The 19,758-nt window shown below is 42.6% G+C and overlaps 1 protein-coding gene across 1 annotated transcript in view; it reads left to right on the top strand.

Moving 5' to 3' along the window:
- WDR45B (WD repeat domain 45B) overlaps positions 1-15,382 on the top strand; it is a 31,110-nt gene extending 15,728 nt beyond the window's left edge. Inside the window, exon 10 of the mRNA XM_064270443.1 lies at positions 269-15,382. Within this exon, the coding sequence (XP_064126513.1) occupies positions 269-375 (107 nt within the window). The 3' untranslated portion in view covers positions 376-15,382. The remainder of the gene's footprint in view (positions 1-268) is intronic.
- The last annotated feature ends 4,376 nt before the right edge of the window (positions 15,383-19,758 follow it).

Consider the following 19,758-nt stretch of genomic DNA (forward strand, 5'->3'; position numbering starts at 1 on the left):
CCCATTCCACGTGCATGGCTCTCCCCAGCCCCAGGACCTTGCCACTCGAGGCCTGGACAGCCACCCCGCAGGGTGTCCCCAGGAATCGCTGGGAGCAGGTTTGCGCTCAGTCCGGGTGTGGGGTCCACTTGCATTGCTGACAGGTCACTCTTGCCGGAGCTGGCTGACGGAGGCGGGTGGCCAGCTCTCTCTGCAGCCAGGTCAGTGGGGGCCAGCAGCCTGCATTGCTTGGGAGGAGCCGTGGGTAAGGGATTTCCCTCTGTTGCAGCCATCTGTGCCGACGGCAGCTACTACAAGTTCCTGTTCAACCCCAAGGGGGAGTGCATCCGGGACGTGTACGCACAGTTCCTGGAGATGACCGACGACAAGCTGTGAGCCGCGCAGCCTGGATGCTTGCCCAGGCTGTCCCTTTGCTCCTGGGGCCAGCACACCACACAACAGTCAACGGTCTGGGGCTGCCGGGTGCCCCCAGCCTCGAAGCCATATGTGATGGTCTGCTTTCCTGAGAAAGGAGTCACATTTCCAGTATTAAAGAACAGCGTGGCTGTCAGGCACAGTGACGCCCTGCGACAGTGACCAGCTCGTGCCTGCCACCTGCCACCTTTTAGTTCAGCTGTGAAGTTAGCTTAGCAGTTCACTGCATCTCACACCCACGACGCCTCCACACGTGGGCGTCGAGGCTAAAGACAGGACGGACGCCCGGCAGCAGATTCCATTGGATCGTTGTGTCTTAGGGAAGGTGAACAAACGTAAATGTGAGTCCCACAGTATAGCAGGATTTAAGTAATGATACCAGCAGCAGCCTTAGAACAGGAGAAGGGCTCCTTCTCCTCAGCACGTGGAGCAGAGACCCGCTTTGTCAGACAGCACCACCTGGACGTGTCTCTGCTATAAGTTCTCGTCATGGTCTCCCCGTGTCTGTAGCCTTACCTGGCATGTGCACACATGTGCATCCCATGTCTGTGTGGACTGTTGGAATTGAAGCAAATACAGGCCCCCCGGATGCCACTCCTCTCGCTGAGGGTGTGGTGGCCTCTTTTGATCTCGAACAAAGTGATGCAGACTTAGCCCTGGCTGTGGAGGAAAATGCTGTGTGACAAGGAGCACGGGAAGGGGGCCAGCAGCATAGCGCCTTGAGTCCCCGCCGGTCGGCAGTGGGCCTCCATCAGACTGTCAGCTCTTCACTCTCTCACAGCATCTTCCCCTGCAGCGTTTGTAAGGATAGCTACACACTTACGTTCTGGGAATGAAAGGCACATACTGTTTTTTTAGCCTTTGGTAAAAGCAAAATAGGTTATGGGCTCTATATTCTTAGTACTATTTGAGGTATATATTTAATTTTTCTCAATACCCTTCAAAAAGACTTGATTTTGTTTTTGATTTCAGGTTGCAGACATAAAATCTGTATAGCAGAAACTTCTCGGTTTGTCAGTTCTTTTCTGTCTTGTAATCAGCTAAGTGGATTTTGATGTAAAGTATGCATGTTACTTTCACATGTATTTAATCATGAAATTTAATTTTGCACACTTATTTTTAATGTTTCTCTTAAATAAAAGTGACTGATTTTGTTGTACCTTTTATCCATAAAGGGAAGTAGAATTTTGCAAATGAAATGAAATTCTCCCCGTCGTGAGAATCGGGATTGGACTGTAGCTTCAGGAGCAGCCCCCCCCATTCCTCAGGGACCGACTTGTGGCAGGTGATACTGTGGCGGGAACAGTGTGAAAGCTGAGCCCCTTGCATCTGCCACCCCCCTGTACGCGTGCAGACATGTCATGGGTGGCGCTATGGTGGTGGTGGTTGTTAGGTGCCATCGAGTCAGTTCCGACCACGTGTACAACAGAACGAAACACTGCCCAGTCCTGAGTCATCCCAGCAATTGTTGCCATGCTTGAGCTCATCGTTGCAGCCACTGTGTCAGTTCCTCTCATCAAAGGTCTTCCTCTTTTCTCCTGACCTTGTCCTCTGCCAAGCGTGATGTCCTTCTCCAGGGACTAATCCCTCCTGACAACATGTTCAAAGTATGTAAGACGCAGCCTCGCCATCCTTGCTTCTAAGGAGCATCCTGGCTGTACTTTTTCTAAGACAGATTTGTTCATTCTTTTGGCAGTCCATGGTATATTCAGTATTTTTTGCCAACACCATAATTCAAAGGCGTCAATTCTTCAGTCTTCCTTATTCATTGTCCAGCTTTCCCATGCGTATGATGTGATTGAAAATAACATGGCTTGGGTCAGGCGCACCTTAAGTCTTCAGGGTGACATCTTTGCTCTTCAACACTTTGAAGAGGTCCTTTGCAGCAGATTTACTCAATGCAACGTGTCTTTTGATTTCTTGACTGCTGCTTCCATGGCTGTTGGTTGTGGATCCAAGTAAAATGAAATCCTTGACAACTTCAGTCTTTTCTCTATTTATCATGATGTTGCTCATTGGTCCAGTTGTGAGAATTTTTGTTTTCTTTATGTTTAGGTGCAATCCATACTGAATGCTGTGGTCTTTGATCTTCATCAGTAAGTGATTCAAGTCCTCTTCACTTTCAGCAAGCAAGGTTGTGTCATTTGCGTAACGCAGGTTGTTAATGAGTCTTCCTTCAATCCTGATACCCCATTCTTCATATAGTCCAGTTTCTGGTATTATTTGCTCAGCATACAAATTGAATAGGTATGGTGAAAGAATACAACCCTGACGCACACCTTTCTTGATTTTAAACCAGTCAGTATCCCCTTGTTCTGTCCAAACAACTGCCTCTTGATCTATGTAAAGGTTCCTCATGAGCACAATTAAGTATTCTGGAATTCCCATTCTTTGAAATGTTATCCATAATTTGTTACGATCCACACAGTCGAATGCCTTTGCATAGTCAATAAAACACAGGTAAACATCCTTCTGGTATTCTCTGCTTTCAGCCCAGATCCATCTGACATCAGCAATGATATCCCTGGTTCCAGGTCCTCTTCTGATACCGGCCTGAATTTCTGGCAGTTCCCTGTCGATATACTGCTGCAGCCGCTTTTGAATGATCTTCAGCAAAATTTTGCTTGCATGTGATATTAATGATATCCTTCTGTAATTTCCACATTCGGTTGGTTCACCTTTTTTGGGAATAGGCATAAATATGGATCTCTTCCAGTCAGTTGGCCAGGAAGCTGTCTTCCATATTTATTGGCATAGACGAGTGAGCCCCTCCAGCGCTGCATCTGTTGAAACATCTCAATGGATAGTCCAGCAATTCTTGGAGCCTTGTTTTTCGCTGATGCCTTCAGAGCAGCTTGGACTTCTTCCTTCAGTACCATCGGTTCCTGATCATATGCCACCTCTTGAAATGCTTGAGTATCGGCTAATTCTTTTTGGTATAATGACTCTGCGTATTCCTTCCATCTATCTTTTTTTGATGCTTCCTGCATCATTTGATATTTTCTCCATGGAATCCTTCACTATTGCAACTCGAGGCTTGAATTTTTTCTTCAGTTCTTTCAGCCTGAGAAACGCCGAGTGTGTTCTTCCCTTTTGGTTTTCCATCTCCAGCTCTTTGCACATGTCATTATAATACTTTACTTTGTGTTCTCGAGAGGCCCTTTGAAATCTTCTGTTCAGTTCTTTTACTTCATCAATTCTTTCTTTTGCTTTAGCTGCTCAATGCTCAAGAGCAAGTTTCAGAGTCTCCTCTGACATCCATCTTGGTCTTTTTTTCCTTTCCTGTCTTTTCAGTGATCTTTTGTTTTCTTTATGGATGATGTCCTTGATGTCATTCCACAACTCATTTGGTCTTTGGTCACTAGTGTTCAGTGCGTCAAATCTATTCTTCAGATGGTCTCAATTCAGGCGGGATGTACTCAAGGTCATATTTTGGCTCTCGTGGACTTGTCTGTCAGTTTGTCTTACTGTGGGGGCTTGCGTGTTGCTGTGATGCTGGAAGCTATGTCACTAGTATTCAGATTCCAGCAGGGTCACCCATGGAGGACAGGTTTCAGCTAAGCTTCCAGACTAAGACAGACTAGGAAGAAGGACCTGGCAGTCTACTTCTGAAAAGAATTAGCCAGTGAAAACCTTAGGAATAGCAGTGGAACACTGGTAGATGAGCCCCCCAGGTTGGAAGATGAGCCCCCCAGGTTGGAAGATGAGCCCCTCCAGGTTGGAAGGCACTCAAAAGATGACTAGGGAAGAGCTGCCCCCTCAAAGTAGAGTTGGCCTTAATGATGGGGATGGCGCTGTGGTGGGAACAGTGAAAGCTGAGGCTCTGTGCCCGGGACAGCCTCATGGCTGCTGAGCACTTCTGGAAAACAGAAAACATGAGTAGAACCCTCATGTGGCCTTGGGAGAAGTGCAGCTCCCACTTGAGGAGCAGAGGTGAAAGAACAGTGTTTGTTAACTGAATTCATTCATCTGCATTAGCCATCATGCAGGCAGATGGCCCCAAAGGCACGTGGGGCATCGGCCTGGTGCGATACACGGTGTGTCTGAGCCCAAGTGCTCTAGTGAAGCCTTCTCTCTGTCTCAGCTAATTTTGTCCAATGCCTCAGGTCTGACTTACATCATTGATGTGATTGTTGGTTCATGTTCTCTCTAGATATAATTCCTCTCATGTATCCAAGTGTCCACTAGACTGGGGGACAGCTTCTCAAAGGGAGAGTGGTCTTCTCACAGCGAGAGCTTTCTCTGGAAAGTGGGGCGGTTTAGCAGGGACCAACTCATGAGAAGTGTTAAGCGTTTTAAGTAACAAGCTGTGAGCCAATGCCAGGTGACACTCGTCCCCTCAGGACACCAGGTCTGCGCCCCAGCTCTGCCGTGCAGGACGACCTGGCTCCTCCATGAGGTGACAGGATGACAGGGCCCGTGAAGATGCTCGCCACTGAGCAGTGCGTCCTGACTGGGAAGTTTTGCTAGGAGCCACTGAAGAGCTCTGCTTCCTGCTGCGCCTACTCCTGGCTGGGGTGTGTGCTTTGTCGACCAGACTGTCAGCCCTGTTGCAGCAAGAGGGCTCTGGCTTTTCCCGTGCAGGATGGTGAGCTCACGCCACGGAGTGTGATCTGAGAAGTGACCGGAAGAAGGCTGAGTCGGCAAGGTGGATGGACTGAGGAGGCGCCCGTGGTGTCACCAAGGCTTCCGCTCGAGTCTGTCTGAGGAAGAGCAAGATGTTGCAGAACACAACAGGGTGATGCTTCCTGTGGGCTCACTTTGGTTTCAGCCATTCACAATTTGAGTGAAAGCCTTGTGTGGAGCAAGCACCACGGCTGTCCTGTGCTTCCTTTCTCTGAACCTGGCTGAGTCCTTGTCTGCTGGGTCCATCACGGTTTGTCAGAGGCAGGCAGACGTGAAGGCTCTCTTTCCAGGGGTTTCTGCAGAAGCCCCTGCTTGCTGGCCATGTTGGAAAGTGCAAATGGTTGATTTTCCCACCAAGTACCAACTGCAATGTGTGAAATTACTGCCTCAAACAGTTGTTCTCTGAAGAAATCTGTTTATCAGGTGTTCTATTTCTGTGACTTCTCCAGGCATGTGGGTGTGAAAGCTTGTCCATTTCTCCTTGGCCTTGTTTGTCATCAACCCTTCCTCTCCCAGCTTCCACACCTGTCCCCCAAGCCACCGGCCACCAAGTCTTCTCAGAAGCACTGCTTTCTTGGAGCCACATCCATGTTCAGAAGTGTTAGCTCACCACTGCCTAAAGCATAAAGACAGAGCACCAGCCTCCGTGACCTGGCCCACCTGTGCTTTGGTGGCATTCCTGTGGGAAGCTTCAGCCCCAGCTTGGCCTGGAGTTTAGCTGTTGGTGCTGCTATCTGCAGCCTTGTACGGCCAGAGGCTTTTATGTCTGCGTGCTTTCGGCAACTGGACACCTTCTATGGAATACACTATTTCCCATATCTTGGTTCCTGACCCTTCAGTATTTTCCATTATAGGCATTGGATTAATTGCAACACCTTTAGAACTTGGGTTTTGCAAAAATTTTGTTCCTCAAAATGGATCAGAAAACAAAATACAACATTTGTTTTAAAATCTAAATATGTATATAGAAACTGTTTGTTTGTCGAAAGCAAAATTCCCTTATGTTGCCTTCTTCAGAGAAAAGCGTCACAGGACGGCCCTGCGCCTCCTTGGCGTGAACTTACCATCGCCAGCAGCGTCACACAGATGCTGCCGTTAAACCTTTTAAAGCAGAAACGTGTCAGCTGCTGTAGTTACTATACGGGTGGGCACTTGTGTTTTTTGCTGTTAACAGTTTGGAAATGAAGAGCCTTGTGCATACGTGCTTACACACTTGTCCACCTGTTAGGAAAATAGAACTGAAATTGCACAAAGGGTTCACAGGCCTAAGATTTGATCTACATTTGTCCCGCCAATGCTGAACACTATGAAATGGGCCAATCTCTCATACCTTAATAGGACCAAACTCTGTGCATGATTCATCTTTTTAATCTTCAGTGGGGGGAAAATATCCATTTGCTCGCTTCTTGCAATTATTTTGTAAATTGACTTTTCATGTCTTTGTCTTTCCGTTCGTGTATTTTGTTTGTAGGAACTTATTTATATAATAAGTCTTTGGTACTTTTTTTATTTTTTTGAGGTTTTATTTAGTTGTTTGCAGATCTTCAATTTTTATGTAGCCAAATCTATCAACCTTTTTTATGGTTGGTTTCCGGTATTCATGATTCATAAAGTATTTTTCCTCAGGTGCTGGTTCATGGGTATTGTTCTCAAAGTTGACTAACTGAAAGTAACGTCAAAGCATATAGTGAGGTGGGGGCCTCGTTTTCCTCCCACACACCGAGATGTTTAGGCGTTACTCAGACGTGGGGTGAACACACTCCAGATTTGTCCATTACTGCCCTGACTTAGGTCACTGCCCTGATGTCTAGACGTCCAGGGAGCATTTCAACACTCAGTAGCTGGTTTAGGTAATGAATTATATGGTTACCCTATTTTAGTGCCATTTAGTGTTCTGCTAATATTGCCTATTCTGTTTTTTTTTTGCTAAATAATATTTTATTGTGTTTTAGCTGAAAGTTTACACAGCAAATTAGGTTCCCATTTAACAATTTTTATACAGATTGCTCTGTGCATTTGGTTATAGTTTTCATAATGTGTCAGCATTCTCGTTATTTCCTTTCTGTTTGTTCTGTTTCCATTGATCTAGCTTCCCTTTTCCCCCTCGCCTTCTCATCTTTGCTTTCGGGTAAATGTTGACCGTTTGGTCTCATATAGTTGATTGTTTAAGGGAGCACATTACTCATGGGCGATATTGTTTCTTTTATAAGCCAGTCTATTATTTGGCTGAAAGGTGACTCCAAAAGTAGTTCCGGTTCCAAGTTCAAAGGGTATCTCACGGTGGTAGTCTCAGGGGTTCCTCTAGTTATCAGTCTAGTAGGTCTGGCCTTTTTTTAGGAATTTGAATTTTGTTCTACATTTTTCTCCCAGTCTGTCTGGGACCTTCTGTTGTGTCCCTAGTCAGAACTGTTGGTATTGGTAGCCGGGCATCATCTAGTTTTCCTGGTCTCAGGTTAGAATAGAAGAGGCTGTGGTTTGTGTGGGCTGTTAGTCCTATGGACAAGTTTATTCTTTGAGCCTTTGATTTTCTTCATTCTCTTTTGCTCCGTCTGAGTAGAGACCAGTAGATATATTTTAGATGGCCACTCACAAGCTTTTAAGACCCCAGATTCTACTCACCGACCTTGGATGTAGGACATGATGAACTATGTTATGCCAATTGACTGAGTTGTCCCCTGAGGCTGTGGTCCTAAGCCTTTTAAAACTCAGTAAACCAGTCCCACAAGTTGTAACTTGTAATTGTGCTGTAACTGTGCCCCCTGTGTACTTTGTTTTATATGTGGATATATATGCAGCTCACACATGCCTGCAGATACACCTATACCTGCATATGCATTTACTTGCATTTGCCTTCCTGTATGCATATGTTGCTGTTGTTAGGTGCCGTCCAGTCGATTCCTACTCAGCGACCCTATGCACACCAGAACGAAACACTTCCTGCTCCTGCACCAACCTCACAGTCGTTGGTATGCTTCAGCCCATTGTTGAAGCCACTGTGTCAGTCCATATTGTTGAGGGTCTTCCTCTTTTTCACCAACTCTTCATTTCAGCAAGCATGATGTCCTCCAGGGACTGATCCCTTCTGACGACATGTCCAAAGTATGTGAGACATAGTCTCGCCATCCTTGCTTCTAAGGAGCGTTCTGGTTGTACTAATTCCAGGACAGATTTGTTTGTTCTATTGGCAGTCCATGGTATATTCGATATTCTTTGTCAACACCACAGTTAAAAGGCATCAGTTCTTCAGTCTTCCTTATTGATTGCCCAGCTTTCACGTGCACAGGAGGCAATTGAAAACACCACGGCTTGGGTCAGGCGCACCTTAGTCTTTAAGGTGACATCTTTGTTTCTCAGCACTTTAAAGAGGTCACTTGCAGCAGATTTGACCAAGGCGATTTGTCTTTGGATTTCTTGACTGCTGCTTCCATGGCTGTTGATTGTGGATCCAAGTAAAATGAAATCCTTGACAACTTCAGTCCTTTCTCCGTTTATCATGATGTAGCTTATTGGTCCAGTTGTGAGGATTTTTGTTTTCTTTATGTTGAGGTGTAATCCATACTGAAGGCTGTCATCTTTGATCTTCATCAGTAAGTGATTCAAGTCCTCTTCACTTTCGGCAAGCAAGGTTGTGTCATCTGCATAACGCAGGTCGTTAGTCTTTCTCCAGTCCTGAGGCCCCGTTCTTCATGTAGACCAGCTTCTCGGATCATTTGCTCAGCATACAGATTGAATAGGTATGGTGAAAGGACGCAACCCTGACACACACACCTTTCCTGACTTTAAACCACGCAGTATCCCTCTGTTCTAATGACTGCCTCTTGATCTGTGTACAGGTTCCTCGTGAGCACAATTCAGTGTTGTGAAATTCCCATTCTTCGAGATGTTACCCATAATTTGTTATGATCCACACAGTCAAATGAGTTTGCATAGTCAGTAAAACACAAGTAAACATCTTTCTGGTATTCTCTGCTTTCAGCAAGGATCCATCTGACATCAGCAATGATATTTCTCGTTTCACGTCCTCTTCTGTAGCTGGCTTGAATTCCTGTCAGTTCCTTGTTGCGATACTGCTGCAGCTGCTTTTGAATGATCTTCAGCAAAATCTTGGTTTGTGTGTGATATTAATGATATTGTTTGATAATTTCTGCATTCTGTTGGATCACTTTTCTTGGGAATAGGCATAAATATGGATCACTTCCAATTGCTTGGCCAGGTAGCTGTCTTCTTAAGTTCTTGGCATAGGTGAGTGAGCACTTCCAGCAGTGCATCTGTTTGTTGAAACATCTCAGCTGGCATTCTGTCAATTCCTGGAGCCTTGTTTTTCGCCAGTGCCTTCAGTGCAGCCCAGACTTCTTCCTTCAGTACGATGGGTTCTTGATCATATGCTACCTCCTGAAATGGTTGAGCGTCGACCAATTCTTTTTGGTATAGTGACTGAGTATTCCTTCCATCTTTTGATGCTTCCTGCATCGTTTAATATTTTCCCTGTAGAATCCTTAATTAGTGCAGCTTGAGGCTTGAATTTTTTCTTCAGGTCTTTCAGCTTGAGAAGTGCAGAGCGTGTTCTTCCCTTTTGGTTTTCTAACTCCAGGTCTTTGCATGTCATTATAATACTTTGTCTTCTAGAGCTGCCCTTTGAAATCTTCTCTTCAGCTCTTTTACTTCATCATTTCTTCCTTTTGCTTCACTGTACGTTCAAGAGCAAGTTTCAGATCTCTTCAGACATCCATTTTGATCTTTTCTTTCTTTCCTGTCTTTTTAATGACCTCTTGCTTTCTTCACGTATGATGTCATTCCACAACTCATCTGGTCTTTGGTCATAAGTGTTCAGTGCATCAAAATCTATTCTTGAGATGGTCTCTAAATTCAGGTGGGATATATTCAAGGTCGTACTTTGACTCTTGTGGACTTGTTCTAATTTTCTTCAGTTTCAGCTTGAATTTACATGTGAGTAATTGATGGTCTGCTCCACAGTCGGCCCTTGGCTTTGTTCTGCTTAGTGATATTGAGCTTTTCCATCATCTCTTTCCATAGATGTAGTCAGTTTGATTCCTGGTGAGGTCCACATGTGTAGTTGCCGTTTATGTTTTTGAAAAAAGTTATTTGCAATGAAGAAGTTGTTGGTCTTGCCAAATTCTGTTGTGATCTCCGGCACTGTTTGTATCACCGAGGCCATATTTTCCAACTACTGATCCTTCTTTGTTTCCAACTCTTGCATTGCAATCACCAGTAGTTATCAGTGCATCCTGAATGCATGTTCAATCAATTTCAAACTGCAGAAGTTGGTAAAAATCTTCAGTTCCTTCATTGTTGACCTTAGTGGTTGGTGCATAAATTTGAACAATAGTCATATTAACTGATCTTCCTTGTAGGCATATGGATATTATGCTATCACTGACAGCATTGTACTTCAGGACAGATCTGGAAATGTTCTTTTTGACGATGAATGCAATGCCATTCCTCTTCAAGTTGTCATTCCCAGCGTAGTAGACCATATGATTGTCCAATTCAGAATGGCCAATAACAGTACATTTCAGCTCACTAATGCCTAGGGTATTGATGTTTACGCATTCCATCTCATTTTTGACCATTTCCAGTATTCCTAGCCTTATACTTCGTACATTCTCGGTTCCGATCATTAATGGATGTTCGCAGCTGTTTCTTCTCATTTGAGTTGTGCCACATCAGCAAATGAAGGTCCCGAAAGCTTTACTGTAGTTCTGTCAAATACTAAGAGAAATGTTTAAATCTGGGCTGCCTTTTTAGTGTCTTTTTGCTTTTTAAAATCCAGTTTGAAAGATTCTTCTTTTAATTGGATTGTTTGGTCCGCCTGTTTTTATTGTAATAATTGACGCGGCTGTGTCTAGGCCCCTCGTGCTCTTCTCTCCCTGTTTATCCTGCCTTTTGGTCTTCTGTCGTTTCTTTCCTGCTGCTTTTGGGTTAACTGAGTTTTTGGTGTGTGTGTGTGTGAAGTATTTCATCCTAATATCTGTTTTCTTTTTACCTATACTTCCTTGCATTTTTTTGTAGTGGTTGTACTAGAGGTTACAGTAAACATCCTTAACTTTTCAGAAATTACTTAGTATTACACTAACTTCATGTAAAATATAAAGCAGTTGTACACATTAGTTCCTCTTACCACCTTGTCTTTATAATTGCCTTACGTATTGAACATGCAGACATTGAAAACCCCGTAAGCAATTGTGTTAAACAGTCATATAGATTTTAAAGAAGTTGAGAAGAAAAAATAATGGTTTACATTTCTCAAAGTGCCATTTCTTCGACTTCTGCATTCTTTCCTAAAGATCTGATTTGCCATCTGGTATTTCAGCATTTCTTGTAGTGCAAATCTATAGGTGAAGAATTCTCTGTTTGTTTTTTTAATTTTAAGATTTTATTTTGCGTTTGTTGTTGAAATACATTTTGGCTAGATATAAATTTGTGTGTTGACAGGTTTTTTTTCTTTCAGTCCTTTGAGCATATCATTCCACTGTCTTTTGACCTGCATTTCTGATAAGAAACTGTCATTTGTATTGTTCTCTGTTTTGTAATGTCATTTTTTCCTCTAGCTACTTGAATTTTTTCTTTTTATTTCTTGATTTCAGCAGTTTGATTATGATGTCTACATGTGGTTTTATCATATATGGGTGTTGCTGAGTTCTTGAATCTGTAAATTTATAGCTTTCATCAAACCTGTCAAAATTTTAATGATTATTTCATCAACTAATTTTTTAGCCATTGTCTCTCTCCCTTTTGGAATTGAAGTACATATATGTACCACCTTTTATATTGTCCACTGGTCGATATGAGGCTGTTTATATATTTTTTAAATGTTTGCCCCTCTGTGTTTTCAAATAGGATAGTTCTTATCCATCATTGACTATCACTATTGATGACCTGTGAGTCACTGACTGCACAGATTCACTGTCACGTCCATTCTGCTTTAAAGCCCATACCATGCGTTCTGAATTTCAGATAGCTTGTCAGTTTTAATACTGATTTCTAATTCTTGGGTAAAGTTTTTTATTTGCTCATTCGTTATGAGCATTTTTAATTTACATCCTTGTGTATTTATAGTAAGTGTTAAAATTCTTGTCTGCTAATTGCAGCATTGGGTCTTCTCAGGGTACATCTCCATTTATTTTATTTTATTCAAAGTATGGTTCCCATTTACTTGTCTAGTATGTCTGGTAATTTTGAATTATATCCTGGACATTGCAAATGGTACATTGTAGAGATTATGGATTATGTAACGTTCCTTTAAAGACTAGATTTTTGTTGTTTTAACAGGCAATTAACCAGGCAGAACTAAAAATACACATTCAGTCTCCCCTGTGGTGGGAACCGGCATGGCCAGGCCTCACTTCAGCAAACAGGGCAGTTAAGGCACAAAATTTAAGAGGCACTTTTTCTCAGGTTGGTGACACTGGAAATGAGCCTTTAATATTGTCAGGTGTTTTTATTCTGCATCTGTTGAGACGACCATGTTTACCTTTTACTCAGTGTGATGAATCACGTCGATTTCTGAATGTTGAACCAACTTTGCAATCCTGATGTAAACTTCACTTGTTCATAGTATGTTGTCTTCCTTATATATTGCTGAATTTGTCATGCTGATATTTGAGGATTCTTGTGTGTATGTTTGTGAGGGATACTGATCTGTAGGTTTCTTATAACATCCCTGTCACATTTTGCTATCACTGATTTCAGATTAGTGATTTTGTGGTTTTGGTATTAAAGACCACTTGCCCTGTGTAACATCCACTATAGGCATAGCATCCATGGACATTCAGTGGATGTTAAAATCCTGAGGGACTAAGGTACACCTAGTGAAAGGTTTTTTTTTTTAATAGCTCTGCCCAAGAGAAACTTCATGTTCTGTAGAGAACATGAATTTTCACTGACCACCAGCCACACAAAATTGTGTCATCTGTATAAAGTCATTATGGTGAGTTTGACTCTTCGGAGGCGTCTGAGCTAATAATGAGGACAATTATCTCACAGGCAGGGGTAGACAATGACCATCAAAGGTTTGGGAGATACTAGTTTTTATGGAAGCAGCATCTTGGTGACCTTCAAAGCAGATGTGTGATTCCCGTAAAACCGCATTCCTTTACCTCAGTTTCAACACCCTCAGAAGGATGTCTAACATTTCCAGCTGTCAGCCTTTGTGAGGACAAGGGGTCTATTTAAATGCCTGTTGGACATGACCATGAGACTGGTTTGTTTATCAAGAGACGGGAGTTTATTACCAGTCAGCCAGTGGAGACCAAGGCCATCTTATTCTGCAAACAATGAGTTACTAATTACACTATCACATTAATTTAAACACAAGAATGTACAAGGTTTCTGTACCCAAAATTGATACCCAGAACAAGTTACTAATCCTAAGAAAGAACTGCACAGTGTTACACAATTAGAAAACTTCGTGTTAAATACTCCACTGTTTTTTCCTCAGTGCATGGGTCCCAGAGGACACTACTCAAAGCTTTGTGAAAATAGCCCTCAAGGGAGGCATATAAGATTGTCAGGCACCTGGAGGCCAAAACCACCCAGTGCCCAGTGGCTTCACAGAAGCAGCTTCATCAGGCATTTATCCCTTTATCTGCTCTGGAGAAGGTATTCTTGCCAGGACTGGTAGTGTCCTTGTTTTTATTTTTTAATGGGAAGGGTTAGGGTGGGGTGAGGAGGCAGCTTCAAAGAAAATGCAAGTAAGCTAGAGTTTGAATATAATTCTGTCCTTGGTATCCATAGACCAATGTCCTTCTGGATATAAGGCCGGAGGTGGATTTCATATAATATGAAATTCTGCTTCAAAGAGCTTTCATCTGTGAGATGATTAAGTTCAGACAGCTGAAATAAGAAGCTCATGCCTAGAGCTAGGGTAGTCTAGTCTGAAGGGATTATTTTCATGGCACAGTTACTCTTGATGTCCCTAACTGAATTTCCTAACACCTAGCTTCCACAGCTGATGAGTTAGTGTTTAACAGGCCTATCTGCTTAAAGAGATGGAAGCAGGAGGTTCTCCCTGGGCCTAAGGGGGTACACGACATCTGTACACGCCCCGTGAACCATGCAGTTTGAGGCGGTGGGTATGTGCATCTCCTCTTACCAGACTCTCCAAAGGATTCTGGAACGCGCAATGGTTAGGCGCCACTTGCCCTTTAAAAGGGAAGCTGACTACTGAGTCCTGAGTTTCAGTCTACAGTGAAGGAAAAATTGCGTTCAGGTTAGAGTCGCACAGCTGATGAATGTAATTGCCGTCAAGAAGTTGTACACCTGTAAAAAGATGAATTCGCAAAAGTTGTGATAATACTCTTAAAACAATAAGAAAAGAGCTGCTGAGGCTGCTTAAGTACAACTAGTTGGTTCCCTGGTTGGGAGGTTTAGGGTCATGTTTCGTGGGACATCTCAGTTAACTGGCCTCATACGTTTAGTGCTTCTGTTCTTCCCCCTAGTTTGTTGCATAGTGCCTGGGGTCTTAGAAGCTTGCAGATAGCCATCCAAAGTACCGTCGGTCTCTGTTCACCTACAGCAATAGAAGGAGAAGGTAAGTCAGGAATAGGAAGGGGAAATGGAATATGTGGCTAATTGCCTTTATGAAGAACTGCCCCCTTTTCCGTGAGACCAGAAGAAATGGATGATGCCCAGCTACCATTACTGAACATTTTGAGCAAATTCTATAGAACAATTCTGATCAAGAGGGGGAAAATGCAGAACAGAATTTCAAGTTGTCAGGGAATTCCAACTTTCTGGAGCATGGATGAACCCCTGAAACGATTGCCCTGAGATAATCTTTAAACCTGAAACATTAAACCAAAAATATACCCTGACGTCTTCTTAAAGCCAAACAATGTTGTTGTTGTTAGGTGTCCTCCGGTCGGTTCTGACTCATAGCGAACCCTGTGTACCACAGAATGAAACACTGCCTGGTCCTGCGCCATCCTTAAAATCGTCGTTACGCTTGAACCCATTGTTGGAGCCACTGTGTCAGTCATCTCTTTGAGGGTCTTCCTCTTTTCCACTGACCCTGTACTTTACCAAGCACGATGTCCTTCTCCAGGGACTGATTCCTCCTGACAACATGTCCCAAGTATGTGAGACATAGTCTTGCCAACCTTACTTCTAAGGAGCATTCTGGCCTCACTTCCTCCAAGACAGATTTGTTCGTTCTTTTGGCAGTCCATGGTATATTCAATATTGTTTGCCACCACCACAATTCAAAGACATCAGTTCTTCCTTCTTCTTATTCATTGTCCAGCTTTCCCATGCATATGATGCAATTGAAAATACCATGGCTTGTGTCAGGTGCACCTTAGTCTTCAAGGTGACACCCTTGCTTTTCAACACTTTAAAGAGGTCCTTTGTAGCAGATTTTCCCAGTGCAATGCATCTTTTGATTTCTTGACTGCTGCTTCCATGGGTGTTGATTGTGGATCCAAGTAAAATGAAACCCTTGACAACTTCAACCTTTTCTCCGTTTATCATGATGTTGCTTATTGGTCCAGTTGTGAGGATTTTTGTTTTCTTTATGTTGAGGTGTAATCCAGACTGAAGGCTAAGGTCTTTCAAGTCCTCTTCACTTTCAGCAAGCAAGGTTGTGCCATCTGCAAAACACACATTAACGAGTTTTCCTCCAATCCTGATGCCCCGTTCTTCTTCATACAGTCCAGCTTCTCGGTTTATTTGTTCAGCATACAGATTGAATAGGTATGGTGAAAGGATACAACCCTGACAGACACCTTTCCTGACTTTAAACCACTCAGTATCCCCTTGTTCTGTCCAAAAAACTGCCTCTTGATCTATGTGCAGGTTCCTCATGAGCGCAATTAAGTGTTCTGGAATTCCCATTCTTTGAAACGTTATCCATAATTTGTTATGATCCACACAGTCAAATGCCTTTGCATAGTCAATAAAACACAGGTAAATTTTTTTTTTATTAACTTTTATTAAGCTTCACGTGAACATTTACAAATCCAATCAGTCTGTCACATATAAGTTTACATACATCTTACTCCGTACTCCCACCTGCTCTTCCCCTATTGAGTCAGCCCTTTCAGTCTCTCCTTTCGTGACAATTTTGCCAGCTTCCCTCTCTCTCTATCCTCCCATCCTCCCTCCAGACAAGAGCTGCCAACACACTCTCAAGTGTCCACCTGATATAATTAGCTCACTCTTCATCAGCATCTCTCTCCCACCCGCTGACCAGTCCCTTTCATGTCTGATGAGTTGTCTTCGGGGATGGTTCCTGTCCTGTGCCGACAGGTCTGGGGAGCATGGCCGCCGGGATTCCTCTAGTCTCAGTCAGACCCTTAAGTATGGTCTTTTTATGAGAATTTGGGGTCTGCATCCCACTGATCTCCTGTTCCCTCAGGAGTTCTCTGTTGTGCTCCCTGTCAGGGCAGTCATCGATTGTGGCCGGGCACCATCTAGTTCTTCCGGTCTCAGGATGATGTAGGTCTCTGGTTCATGTGGCCCTTTCTGTCTCTTGGGCTCCTAGTTTTCGTGTGACCTTGGTGTTCTTCATTCTCCTTTGCTCCAGGTGGGTTGAGACCAATTGATGCATCTTAGATGGCCGCTTGTTAGCCTTTAAGACCCCAGACGCCACATTTCAAAGTGGGATGCAGAATGTTTTCGTAATAGAATTATTTTGCCAATTGACATAGAAGTCCCCTCAAACCATTTTCCCCAGACCCCCGCCCCTGCTCCGCTGACCTTTGAAGCATTCATTTTATCCCGGAAACTTCTTTGCTTTTGGTCCAGTCCAGTTGAGCTGACCTTCCATGTATTGAGTGTTGTCCTTCCCTTCACCCAAAGCAGTTCTTATCTACTGATTAATCAATAAAAAACCCTCTCCCTCCCTCCCTCCCTCCCTCCCTCCCTCCCTCCCTCCCTCCCTCCCTCCCCGCTTTGTAACCACGAAAGTATGTGTTCTTCTCAGTTTTTACTATTTCTCAAGATCTTATAATAGTGGTCTTATACAATATTTGTCCTTTTGCCTCTGACTGATTTCGCTCAGCATAATGCCTTCCAGGTTCCTCCATGTTATGAAATGTTTCACAGATCCTCACTGTTCTTTATCGATGCGTAGTATTCCATTGTGTGAATATACCACAATTTATTTACCCATTCATCTGTTGATGGACACCTTGGTAGCTTCCAGCTTTTTGCTATTGTAAACAGAGCTGCAATAAACATGGGTGTGCATATATCTGTTTGTGTGAAGGCTCTTTTATCTCTAGGGTATATTCCGAGGAGTGGGATTTCTGGGTTGTGTGGTAGTTCTATTTCTAACTGTTTAAGATAACGCCAGATAGATTTCCAAAGTGGTTGTACCATTTTACATTCCCACCAGCAGTGTATAAGAGTTCCAATCTCTCCGCAGCCTCTCCAACATTTATTATTTTGTGTTTTTTGGATTAATGCCAGCCTTGTTGGTGTGAGATGGAATCTCATCGTAGTTTTAATTTGCATTTCTCTAATGGCTAATGATCGAGAGCATTTTCTCATGTATCTGTTGGCTGCCTGAATATCTTCTTTAGTGAAATGTGTGTTCATATCCTTTGCCCACTTCTTGATTGGGTTGTTTGTCTTTTTGTGGTTGAGTTTTGACAAAATCATGTAGATTTTAGAGATCAGGCGCTGGTCTGAGATGTCATAGCTGAAAACTCTTTCCCAGTCTGTAGGTGGTCTTTTTACTCTTTTGGTGAAGTCTTTAGATGAGCATAGATGTTTGATTTTTAGGAGCTCCCAGTTATCGGGTTTCTCTTCATCATTTTTGGTAATGTTTTGTATTCTGTTTATGCCTTGTATTAGGGCTTCTAGGGTTGTCCCTATTTTTTCTTCCATGATCTTTATCGTTTTAGTCTTTATGTTTAGGTCTTTGATCCACTTGGAGTTAGTTTTTGTGCATGGTGTGAGGTATGGGTCCTGTTTCATTCTTTTGCAAATGGATATCCAGTTATGCCAGCACCATTTGTTAAAAAGACTATCTTTTCCCCAATTTACTGACACTGGGCCTTTGTCAAATATCAGCTGCTCATACGTGGATGGATTTATATCTGGGTTCTCGATTCTGTTCCATTGGTCTATGTGCCTGTTGTTGTACCAGTACCAGGCTGTTTTGACTACTGTAGCTGTATAATAGGTTCTGAAATCAGGTAGAGTGAGGCCTCCCACTTTCTTCTTCTTTTTCAGTAATGCTTTGCTTATCCGGGGCTTCTTTCCCTTCCATATGAAATTGGTGATTTGTTTCTCTATCCCCTTAAAATATGACATTGGAATTTGGATCGGAAGTGCATTATATGTATAGATGGCTTTTGGTAGAATAGACATTTTTACTATGTTAAGCCTTCCTATCCATGAGCAAGGTATGTTTTTCCACTTAAGTATGTCCTTTTGAATTTCTTGTAGTAGAGCTTTGTAGTTTTCTTTGTATAGGTCTTTTACATCCTTGGTAAGATTTACTCCTAAGTATTTTATCTTCTTGGGGGCTACTGTGAATGGTATTGATTTGGTTATTTCCTCTTCGGCGTTCTTTTTGTTGATGTAGAGGAATCCAAGTGATTTTTGTATGTTTATCTTGTATCCCGATACTCTGCTGAACTCTTCTATTAGTTTCAGTAGTTTTCTGAAGGATTCCTTAGGGTTTTCTGTGTATAAGATCATGTCATCTGCAAATAGTGATAGCTTTACTTCCTCCTTGCCAATCCGGATACCCTTTATTTCTTTGTCTAGCCTAATTGCCCTGGCTAGGACTTCAAGTACGATGTTGAATAAGAGCGGTGATAAAGGGCATCCTTGTCTGGTTCCCGTTCTCAAGGGAAATGCTTTCAGGTTCTCTGCATTTAGAGTGATATTGGCTGTTGGCTTTGCATAGATGCCCTGTATTATGTTGAGGAATTTTCCTTCGATTCCTATTTTGGTAAGAGTTTTTATCATAAATGGGTGTTGGACTTTGTCAAATGCCTTTTCTGCATCAATTGATAAGATCATGTGGTTTTTATGTTTTGTTTTATTTATGTGATGGATTACATTAATGGTTTTTCTGATATTAAACCAGCCTTGCATACCTGGTGTAAATCCCACTTGATCATGGTGAATTATTTTTTTGATATGTTGTTGGATTCTATTGGCTAGAATTTTGTTGAGGATTTTTGCATCTATGTTCATGAGGGATATAGGTCTGTAATTTTCTTTTTTTGTAATTTTTTTTTTTTTACCTGGTTTTGGTATCAGGGAGATGGTGGCTTCATAGAATGAGTTGGGTGGTATTCCGTCCTTTTCTATGCTTTGAAATACCTTCAGTAGTAGTGGTGTTAACTCTTCTCTGAAAGTTTGGTAGAACTCTGCAGTGAAGCCGTCCGGGCCAGGGCTTTTTTTTCTTGGAAGTTTTTTGATTACCGTTTCAATCTCTTTTTTTGTTATGGGTCTATTTAGTTGTTCTACTTCTGAATGTGTTAGTTTAGGTAGGTAGTGTTTTTCCAAGAATTCATCCATTTCTTCTAGGTTTTCAAATTTGTTAGAGTACAATTTTTCGTAGTAATCTGAAATGATTCTTTTAATTTCATTTGGTTCTGTTGTGATGTGGTCCTTCTCATTTCTTATTCGGGTTATTTGTTTCCTTTCCTGTATTTCTTTAGTCAGTCTAGCCAATGGTTTATCAATTTTGTTAATTTTTTTGAAGAACCAGCTTTTGGCTTTGTTAATTCTTTCAAT

This window comes from Loxodonta africana, chromosome 18, assembly GCF_030014295.1.
Source record: "Loxodonta africana isolate mLoxAfr1 chromosome 18, mLoxAfr1.hap2, whole genome shotgun sequence".
In the NCBI taxonomy this organism is placed as follows: Eukaryota; Metazoa; Chordata; class Mammalia; order Proboscidea; family Elephantidae; genus Loxodonta; species Loxodonta africana.